General features: G+C 51.2%; 1 protein-coding gene across 1 annotated transcript in view; it reads right to left on the bottom strand.

The window, feature by feature from the left end:
- The window catches only part of LOC116970489 (discs large homolog 1-like protein), a 14706-nt gene extending 8137 nt beyond the window's left edge, over positions 1–6569 (bottom strand). Inside the window, exons 1-4 of the mRNA XM_033017135.1 lie at positions 6488–6569; positions 5009–5104; positions 3759–3828; positions 2886–2960 (exon numbers count right to left, since the gene is read on the bottom strand). Of these exons, the coding sequence (XP_032873026.1) occupies positions 2886–2960; positions 3759–3828; positions 5009–5104; positions 6488–6554 (308 nt within the window). The 5' untranslated portion in view covers positions 6555–6569. The remainder of the gene's footprint in view (positions 1–2885; positions 2961–3758; positions 3829–5008; positions 5105–6487) is intronic.
- Between the last annotated feature and the right edge of the window lie 4355 nt (positions 6570–10924).

The following is a 10924-nucleotide window of genomic DNA, read 5'->3' as shown; positions in this document are numbered from 1 at the left end:
TGCAGGAGTAGGCCATTCAGCCCTTCGGGACAGCACCGCCATTCAATGTGATCACGGCTCATCATCCAAAATCAGTACCCCGTTCCTGCTTTCTCCCCATATCCCTTGATGGCGTCTGAACCCGAAACATCACCTATTCCTTCGCTCCACAGATGCTGCCTCACCCGCTGAGTTTCTCCAGCATTTTTGTCTATCTTCGGTACACGTGACAATACACTGAACTGAACTGTGAGGGACAGGCAGATCGAACAATACTTCTCCACGATGCATCACCAGACTTGACTTAAGTTGTATTTACTGATCCGGAGATTAGAAGGAATGGAATAAAAGAAAGTCTTAAACACACTAATCAGCTTAGCTGGTAAAGTGATCTCTAATTAATTAATGATTAAGAACTGTGCAGTTCTGGTCATTCCGACCTCACCTTGACCAGTTGATGAAACTAAACCCCAAGATAGACACAGAGTGCTGGAGTAACTCAGCGGGTCAGGCAGCATCTGTGGAGAACATGGATAGGTGACGTTTCACAGAGTGCTGGAGTAACTCAGCGGGTCAGGCAGCATCTGTGGAGAACATGGATAGGTGACGTTTCACAGAGTGCTGGAGTAACTCAGCGGGTCAGGCAGCATCTATGGAGCTAAGGAAATAGGCAACGTTTCGGGCCAAAACCCATAAGGGTTTCGGCCCGAAACGTTGCCTATTTCCAGAAGGATTTCGGCCCGAAACGTTGCCTATTTCCTTAGCTCCATAGATGCTGCTGCACCATAACTCAGTGGGTCAGGCAGCATCTGTGGAGAACATGGATAGGTGACGTTTCACAGTGCTGGAGTAACTCAGCGGGTCAGGCAGCATCTGTGGAGAGAAGGAATGGCCGACAGGAGATATAGATGGCGATGTAGAACAAATAAATGAAAGATATGCAAAAAAAGTAATGATGATAACGGAAACAGGCCATTGTTAGCTCAGTCTGAAGAAGGTTCTCGACCCGAAACGTCACCTAGTCCTTTTTTCCAAAGATGCTGCCTAACCCGCTGAATTTCTCCAGCATTTTGTGTCTATCTTCGGTGTAAACCAGTAGCAATGTTATAAAATTTTGAGATTTTAAAAATCAAGTCTGTAATTTATCCCATCAGATAAAGCATAAAAAGAAGTTTAATTTGGCACCAAATTCACTTTCATATCTTCAGTATTAAAAAAGTTATGGCCATTTTCATACTTGGAAATTAGCATCTAGTTCCCTATTGCTTTTCCATTGACTTAACACAAAAGCTGTGATCGAGGACAGTCAAATGGCTATAACTTTCTTAAAAATTAAGGGAACTGAAAGAAATTTTCAGTTATTATAGATTGAAGCATTCTGAAACAAATATGAAACAATCTTACTTAGATGACTTGAAATTAAAGCATATAATTAGTTAGTTACCTAATTGTAGCTAATTACAAAATTCAATTACTAGATCTAAACATCTATCCATTTCTTAAGAAAAGATTAATATTTTTAAATAGCCTAAGTGTCCAAATAACATTCACACAGAATTCACAATATAACATAATTTTTAAATCTCATTGTCATGGGTTTATAGGCCAAATGGAAGGAATTTAATGTTTAATACCTGTAAATTAATGGCCATTTAAATCAGCTTGCGAGTGGGTTTTTCTGGAACGGGACCATTTGGAACGTTGAGGTTGCGGTGATTTTAGTCTCCCATATCGGCAACACATATACTGCCGGTTCGTTCGGGGACTAAATCACCGTTTCGCAACAAAATGTGAATTAAATACATCTTAAGAAACACTTTTATACATTAAAAAAAACTACTTTCTTTACCTGTCGCCGACATAAAATCCGTCCCCGTTGTCGGCGTTGACGGCTTCAGAAGCTGATTTTAAAATCACTCCAGCGATTAACTTGTCGGGCAAATTTTTTTTAAAACACACAGAATGGCCGTAGGAACGATTCTTTAGCAAAAGGACCAGGTCCGAAAAAAACGCGTTTTAACCCCCCCCCCCTCAAACGCGTCAAAATCACGCACACGGCCAGTGACAGAACTGCAGCGCCGCTGAAGGTAAGTATTGTAACATACCTAAAACCAGCATCTGCAGTTCTTCCCTACACAAAATTAAAACCAGAATGGCTTCTGTTCAACAGCCACAGGAAGCAAGAAGATCGACACAAAATGGTGGAGTAATGCCCCTGTCCCACTTAGGAAACCTGAACGGAAACCTCTGGAGACTTTGCGCCCCACCCAAGGTTACCGTGCGGTTCCCGGAGTGTCCCGGAGGTTTTTGTCAGTCTCCCTACCTGCTTCCACTACCTGCAACCTCCGGCAACCACCTGCAACCTCCGGGAACCGCACGGAAACCTTGGGTGGGGCGCAAAGTCTTCAGAGGTTTCTCTGGAGAGAAGGGATGGGTGACATTTCGGGTCGAGACCCTTCTTCAGATTTAAAAGTTGCTTGTTCAGCTTGGGCAGCTTATAATCCAGAAATATGAATATTAGTTTCCCTAATTTTAAGTAACTCCTGCATTTCCTCCCCCCCCCCCCCCCCCCCCCACCCCAACCCTGGTCGTCCGACTTGTTCCACTCTTTGCATTCTTCATTAGTAATAGGAGCGGGGTGGGTGGAGGGGGTACAGACGAGGTGCGAGGGGGTGGGGGATGGGGGATGGGGGGGTGGGGGTTATATGAGAGGATGAGGAGGGAGTCCAGGAAGGGGTGCGGGAGGGGGGGGTGAACAGGGTGGTATGTGGGAGGGGAAGGGGGGGTTGGGGGGGATGTGTACAGGGGCGTATACGGGGGGGTACGAGGGGGTGGAGGGAGGGGGTGTGGTGAGGGGGGGGTGAGGTGAGGGGGGGGGGGTGTGGTGAGGGGGGGGTCTCTGGTACCTGGACTCCTCGTCCCGTGTGATCAGCAGGGACATGTGACTGGAGGCCGAGGCTGTACGGAGAATGTCCACCGCCCTGCAGCACATGACACACGCATCACACACGCGTCAACACGGGCTTGCCATCCACACCCCCCCCCCCCGGGTGAACAAGTGCTGGAGAAGGCCAGGGGTGTGGGGGGGTGGGGGGGAGTTAGTGGTGAGTGGAGGGGGTGTTGAGGGGCTCTGTATGTGGGGGGGGGGAGGGGTTCCACAGAGGGAGGGGCTCTGTGTTCTACCTGCAGCCGTCAGCCAGCACAGACGGGTGTTGGTCCGCACTGCCCAATGGGTGGCAGGCGGGGGGGGGGGTAAGAGTCGGGTGTGGGGCGGTGGGTGTTGAGGGGGGGGGCGTGGGGCGGGGGTGTTGGGGGGGGGGGGCGTGTGGCGGGGGTGTTGAGGGGAGGGGGCGCGGGGCGTGGGTGTGTGGGGGGGTTGTGTGGGGCGGGGGTGTTGAGGGGGGGGCGTGGGGCGGGGGTGTTGAGGGGGGGGGGCGTGAGGAGGAGGTGTGTGGGGGGGGCGTGGGGCGGGGGTGTTGAGGGGGGGGGCGGGGGGCGGGGGGGTTGGGGGGGGGGGGGGGCGTGGGGCGGGGGTGTTGAGGGGGGGGGCGTGAGGAGGGAGGTGTGTGGGGGGGGCGGGGCGTGGGTGTGTGGGGGGGTGTGTGGGGCGGGGGTGTTGAGGGGGGGGGCGTGGGGCGGGGGTGTTGAGGGGGGGGGGTGGGGCGGAGGTGTTGAGGGGGGGGGGGCGTGGGGCGGGGGTGTTGGGGGGGGGGGCGTGGGGCGGGGGTGTTGAGGGGGGGGGCGTGGGGCAGGGGTGTTGAGGGGGGGGGGGCACCCACCTGTCGTTGGTCACTCCGGCCAGGTCCTCCCCGTTCACCTCCAGGATTAAATCTCCAGCCTGCAGCCGCCCTGTGACAGGCAGAGAGAGACACTGGGTAAACCCAGCAGCACCTCCGCTAAACATGGAGCTGGGGTTGGGGTATCCCCCCTTGAACGCCCCCTCCTGCTCCCCTCCCCCTCCCCCTCCCCCTCTCCTCCCCACCTCCCCACCGCCCCTCACCCAGAACATGAGGTTAGTTTACTGTCACGTGTACCAAGGTACAGTGAAAAGCTTTTGTTGTGTGCTAACCAGTCAGCGGAAAGACAATACATGATTACAATCGAGCCGTTCACAGTGTACAGATACATGATAAGGGAATAACGTTTAGTGCAAGGTAAAGCCAGCAAAGTCCGATCAAGGACAGTCCAAGGGTCACCAATGAGGTAGATAGTAGTTCTGAACCATCCTATCAACAACTAGAGAGCGGTCCTGAACTGCCATTGGAGGCCCTCGGACTATATTTGATAAGACGTTAGACAAAAAAAGCTGGAGTAACTCAGCGGGACAGGCAGAGACCAGAAACGTCACCCATTCCTTCTCTCCAGAGACACTGCCTGTCCCGCTGAGTTACTCCAGCACTTTGTGTCTATCTTTGGTTTAAACCAGCATCTGCATTTCCTTCCTACACATTTGCTCGGACTTTATCTTGCACTAAACGTCATTCCATTGTCGTGTATCTGTACACTGTGGTTGGCTCGAATGTAATCGTGTATTGTCTTTCCGCTGACTGGTTAGCACTGGTTTGATGAGATTTGTTAAGGGTTTGGACACGCTAGAGGCAGGAAACATGTTCCCGATGTTGGGGGAGTCCAGAACCAGGGCCCACACAGTTTAAGAATAAGGAGTAAGCCATTTAGAACGGAGACGAGGAAACACTTTTTCTCACAGAGAGTGGTGAGTCTGTGGAATTCTCTGCCTCAGAGGGCAGTGGAGGAAGGTTCTCTGGATACTTTCAAGAGAGAGCTAGATAGGGCTCTTAAAGATAGTGGAGTCAGGGGATATGGGGCGAAGGCAGGAACGGGGTACTGATTGGGGATGATCAGCCATGATCACATTGAATGGCGGTGCTGGCTCGAAGGGCTGAATGGCCTACTCCTGCACCTATTGTCTATTGTCATGTGACAAAGGCTTTTCACTGTACCTCGGTACACGTGACAATAATGAATCCAGACCGGGTTGTAACCCCGGAGGTGATTATTGGCCGTTTACCGTCATTTGCCGCGACCCCTCTGTGTAAAACACGCTTGACGTAGATTCCATACTCCTCGCCCGTCTGCTCCTTGAATCCACCAATAACTTTAATACCTGAAACATAGGAGGAGACGTTGGCGTTGTACGAATCGCTGCCTCAAAAATGCAGCCAGCCAACGGGTGTCAGGGGTTATGGGGAGAAGGCAGGAGAATGGGGTTAGGACGGAGAGATAGATCAGCCATGATTGAATGGCGGAGTAGACTTGATGGGCCGAATGGCCTAATTCTACTCCTATTCCTTATGATCTATCACTCCCTCCAAACCCCTTTCTCCTGCCTTCTCCCCATAACCCCAGACACCCGCACTAATCAAGAATCTATCTATCTCTGCCTTAAATATATCCACTGACTTGTGGCCTCCACAGCCGTCTGTGGCAAAGAATCCCACAGATTCACCACCCTCTGACTTAAGAAATTCCTCCTCATCTCCTTCCTAAAGGAACATCCTTTAATTCTGAGGCTGTGACCTCTGGTCCCAGACTCTCCCACTAGTGGAAACATCCTCTCCACATTCGAGAACTGCATGGTGGCGCAGCGGGTAGAGCTGCTGCCTCACAGCTCCAGAGACCCAGGTTCGATCCCGACTACGGGTGCTGTCTGTACGGAGTTTGCACGTTCTCCCCGTGGGTTTTCTCCGAGATCTTCGGTTTCCTCCCACACTCCAAAGACGTGCAGGTTTGTCGGTTAACTGTCTTGGTGTAAATGTAAAATTTTCCCGAGTGTGTGTGTGTGTGTGTGGGATAGTGTTAGTCTGCAGGGATGGCTGGTCAGTCTAGTAGACTATTCTATTCACTACACTGTGAGATTCATTGCCACAGAAGGCTGTGGAGGCCAAGTCAATGGGTATTTTAAGGCAGAGATAGACAGATCAGTACGGGGTTATGGGGAGAAGACAGGAGAATGGGGTTGAGAGGGAGAGATAGATCAGCCATGATTGAATGGTAGAGTTACAATACGATAGAGGAGGGAAATGGATCTGCCAACAGTCATGAAACACAAGATGCATGAGACATGAAATGAAAGTGACGAGTGGAAGGGATTGGGGGGGGGTGCGGAGATTGGGGGGGGGGGGGGGGTCAGTCTCAGTCTACCCCATGACAGAAGGGGGGGAGTTGTACAGTTTGACAGCCACAGGGAAGAAGGATCTCCTGTGGCGTTCTGTGCTGCATCTTGGTGGAACCAGTCTGTTGCTGAAGGTGCTCCTCAGGTTGACCAGTGTGTCATGGAGGGGGTGAGCTGTATAGTCCAGGATGCTCCACAGTTTGAGGAGCATCCCTCCCCTCCAAGACCAACCTCCCGTGGATCCAACTCCAACTCCAACTCCGCTACCCCAGGACGGAGCCGGCCTTCCTGACGGGTTTGTTGATGGGCTGAACGGCCTCATTCTGCTGCTATCACTTGTGAGCCTGATCACGCGGGCTAGCAGCTCCTACTTACCGAGGCCATTCTCACAGTCGGAGAAGGCGATTCGATGGACAGATCGATTGATTCCGTGAGGTCCCATGATGGTCCTGAGGAATAGAGACACGCAGCATCGGTTATTTAGCCAGAGGGTGGTGAATCTGTGGGATTCTTTGCCACAGACGGCTGTGGAGGCCACAAGTCAGTGGATATGTTTAAGGCAGAGATAGATAGATTCTTGATTAGTGCGGGTGTCAGAGGTTAAGTGGAGAATAGACAATATGTGCAGGAGTAGGCCATTCGGCCCTTCGAGCCAGCACTGCCAATCATGGCTGATCATCCCCAATCAGTACCCCGGTCCTGCCTTCTCCCCATATCCCCTGACTCCGCTATTTTTAAGGGCCCTATCTAGCTCTCTATTGAAAGTATCCAGAGAACCTGTCTCCACAGAGGCAGAGAATTCCACACACTCAGCACTCTCTGTGAGAAAAAGTGTTTCCTCGTCTCCGTTCTAAATGGCTTACTCCTTATTCTTAAACTGTGGCCCCTGGTTCTGGACTCCCCCAACATCTGGAACATGTTTCCTGCCTCTAGCGTGTCCAAACCCTTAACAATCTTATATGTTTCAATGAGATATCCTCTCATCCTTCTAAACTCCAGAGTGTACAAGCCCAGCTGCTCCATTCTCTCAGCATATGACAGTCCCGCCAGGAGAAATGGGGTTGGGAGGGAAAGATAGATCAGCCGTGATTGAATGGCGGAGTAGACTCAATGGGCCGAGTGGCCCGATTCTACCATCACATGATCTAATCATGTGCTTGAAACCTTCTGGGTAGAAGAAAAATTAAAAAAGGGAAAACACAGGTACTGCGAATATAAAATAAAAACTGAAAATGCTGGCAATCTTTCATAGGGCAGCCCGCATCTGTGGAAAGGAACGCAGACATTTCACCTCGAAGGTTCTTATGTTTTCAAGAGAGACTTAGACAATAGACAATAGACAATAGGTGCAGGAGTAGGCCATTCGGCCCTTCGAGCCAGCAGCACCATTCAATGTGATCAGGGCTGATCATCCACAATCAGTACCCCGTTCCTGCCTTCTCCCCATATCCCCTGACTCCGCTATCTTTGATAGATTTAGCTCTATGGGGTAAAGGAATCAAGGGATATGGGGAGAAGGCAGGAACGGGGTACTGATTGGGGATGATCAGCCATGATCACTTTGAATGGCTGTGCTGGCTCAAAGGGCCGAATGGCCTACTCCTGGACCTATTTCTCTAGGCTTCTTTAACTGGGTCAAAGCCGCTCAATAGCTCGGACGTTACATTGCACTAAACGTTTCTTCCCGGCTGTTATCAGGCAACTGAACCATCCTACCACAACCAGAGAGTAGTGCTGAACTACTATCTACCTCATTGGTGACCCTCGGACTATCCTTGATCGGACTTTGCTGGCTTTACCTTGCGCTAAACGTTATTCCCTTATCATGTATCTGTACACTGTGGACGGCTCGATTGTAATCATGTATTGTCTTTCCGCTGACTGGTTAGCACGCGACAAAAGCTGTTCAATAAACTGAACTGAATTGGGAGGGTTTGTGTTACCAGGAGACACTGGACAGACTCAAGGAGTCGTTCAGAATGGAAACAGGCCCTTTGGCCCAACCTGTCCATGCCGACCAGGATGCCCCATCTACACTAGTCCCACCTGCCCGCGTTCGGCCCATATCCCTCTAAACCTTTCATATCCATAGCTGAGGACACGTAAAACACAGAGTGCTGGAGTCACTCGGAGGCAATAGACTGGTGACGTTTCTGTTGGTGTGATGTTTCGGGGGACACACACACACACACACACACACACACACACACACACACACACACACACACACACACACACACACACACACACACACGTTGTCTGCACGCTCCCTACCAGTACAGCAGTGACAATCCATCAAAGCGCTCAGCATCTTCTGAAGGTGGAAATAGTGACATGGTGGGACAGGACAGGAGAGGGAGAGGGAGAGGGAGAGAGAGAGGGAGAGAGAGAGAGAGAGAGAGAGAGAGAGAGAGAGGGAGAGAGAGAGAGGGAGAGGGAGAGAGAGAGAGAGAGAGAGAGAGAGAGACAGAGAGACAGAGAGAGGGAGAGGGATAGAGAGAGAGAGAGAGAGAGAGAGAGAGAGAGAGAGGCGGGGGAGAGATGCGCTGGTCACCCTGCTCTGGGCAGAGGAGGACAAGGCTCGTGGGCACGTTCTGGTTTACAGCCAGTGGCAGCTTTGCATTTAAACAGCGCCTGTCACCACCTCCAGACGGCAGCCAATAGCAGCTGTAATCCGGGCCGCTTGTAAGTCGTGGAGGAAGGAACTGCAGGCGCTGGTTTAAACCAGAGACAGGCGCGCAATATGCTGGAGTAACTCAGCGGGTCAGGCAGCATCTGTGGATTTAACGATAATGTTTATGAATAAGGGGTCGGCCAATTAGGACTGAGATGCGGAAAAAACGTTTTCCTCTTTAAGGTGAGAGGAGCAAAGTTTAAAGGAGACGTTGTAAGGTCATAAGTGATAGGAGCAGAATGAGGCCATTCGGCCCATCACATCTACTCCGCCATTCAATCATGGCTGATCTATCTCGCCCTCCTAACCCCATTCTCCTGCCTTCTCCCCATAACCTCCGACACCCGCACTAATCAAGAATCTATCTATCTCTGCCTTAAAATATATCCACTGACTTGTGGCCTCCACAGCCTTCTGTGGGGAGGTGCGGGGCAGGTTTTTTTGTCCCTTGAACAGGCTGCCGGGGGGGGGAGGCAGATACCATCGTGGTGTTCGAGTCTTTGATATTTCCAACATCAGATCCATCCTGCAAAGACACCTGGAGTATTGTGTGCAGTTTTGGTCCCCTAATTTGAGGAAGGACATTCTTGCTATTGAGGGAGTGCAGCGTAGGTTTACAAGGTTAATTCCCGGGATGGCGGGACTGTCATATGCTGAGAGAATGGAGCAGCTGGGCTTGTACACTCTGGAGTTTAGAAGGATGAGAGGGCATCTCATTGAAACATATAAGATTGTTAAGGGCTTGGACACACTAGAGCCAGGAAACATGTTCCCGATGTTGGGGGAGTCCAGAACCAGGGGCCACAGTTTAAGAATAAGGAGTAAGCCATTTAGAGTGGAGACGAGGAAACACTTTTTCCCACAGAGAGTGGTGAGTCTGTGGAATTCTCTGCCTCAGAGGGCGGTGGCGGCCAGTTCTCTGGATGCTTTCAAGAGAGAGCTAGATAGGGCTCTTAAAAATAGCAGAGTCAGGGGATATGGGGAGAAGGCAGGAGCGGGTTACTGATTGGGGATGATCAGCCATGATCACATGTAATGGCGGTGCTGGCTCGAAGGGCCGAATGGCCTCCTCCTGCACCTATTGTCTATTGTCTAATAGAACGGAATGAACACCCTGCTCCAGAGACTCGTGTTCGATCCTGACCTCGGGTGCTGCCTGTGTGGAGTTTGCACGTTCTCCCTGTGACCGCGTGGGTTTGCTCCGGGCGCTTTGGTTTCCTGCCACGTCCTAAAGGCGTGCGTGTTTTGCAGGTTAATTGTAAATGGACCCCTCGAGTGTAGGGAGTGGATGAGAAAGTGGGATAACATGGAACCAGTGTGAAGGGGCGATGGCTGGTCGGCACGGACTGGGTGGGCCGAAGGGCCTGTCTCTAAACTAAGAACTACATTGTTATTATCCGGAGTGCGGCGAGACTACACAAACATGCAGCACAAAAGTAATTCATTAAACAAGGTGCCTTGTGGAATATTCCAGCGGGCCAGATCACTTTATTAGTCGTTAAATCTGAGATTTGTGCGGATCTGAGCCCCTTCATACTCAATAATCTGCCAAATCCATTTGTACACTCCACATGACTCCAGCTGCCACATTTCATTCCCAACACAAGCCAGGATAATCTCTTTTGACGTCGGACGATAAATTCTGTACAGTTACTGAGATCGTGCAGGAGGGAACTGCAGACGCTGGTTTGCACCGAAGAACAAGCACAAAGTGCTGGAGCAACTCAGCGGGACAGGCAGCGTCTCTGTAGGGAAGGGGTGGGTGACGTCTTGGGTCGAGACCCTTCTTCAGACCGTCTTTGGCGTGTGGGAGACAATGGACAATAGGTGCAGGAGTAGGCCATTCGGCCCTTTGAGCAACACCGCCATTCAATGTGATCACGACTGATCATCCCCAATCAGTACCCCGTTCCTGCCTTCTCCCCATATCCCCTGACTCTGCTATTTTTAAGAGCCCTATCTAGCTCTCTCTTGAAAGCATCCAGAGAACCGGCCTCCACCGCCCTCTGAGGCAGAGAATTCCACAGACTCACCACTCTCTGTGAGAAACAGTGTTTCCTCGTCTCCGCTCTAAATGGCTTACTCCTTATTCTTAAACTGTGTGGCCCCTGGTTCTGGACTCCCCCAACATCGGGAAC

This window comes from Amblyraja radiata, unplaced genomic scaffold (genome assembly GCF_010909765.2).
Source record: "Amblyraja radiata isolate CabotCenter1 unplaced genomic scaffold, sAmbRad1.1.pri scaffold_941_ctg1, whole genome shotgun sequence".
NCBI classification, from domain to species: domain Eukaryota; kingdom Metazoa; phylum Chordata; class Chondrichthyes; order Rajiformes; family Rajidae; genus Amblyraja; species Amblyraja radiata.
This window is presented reverse-complemented; position numbering and strand designations above follow the sequence as displayed.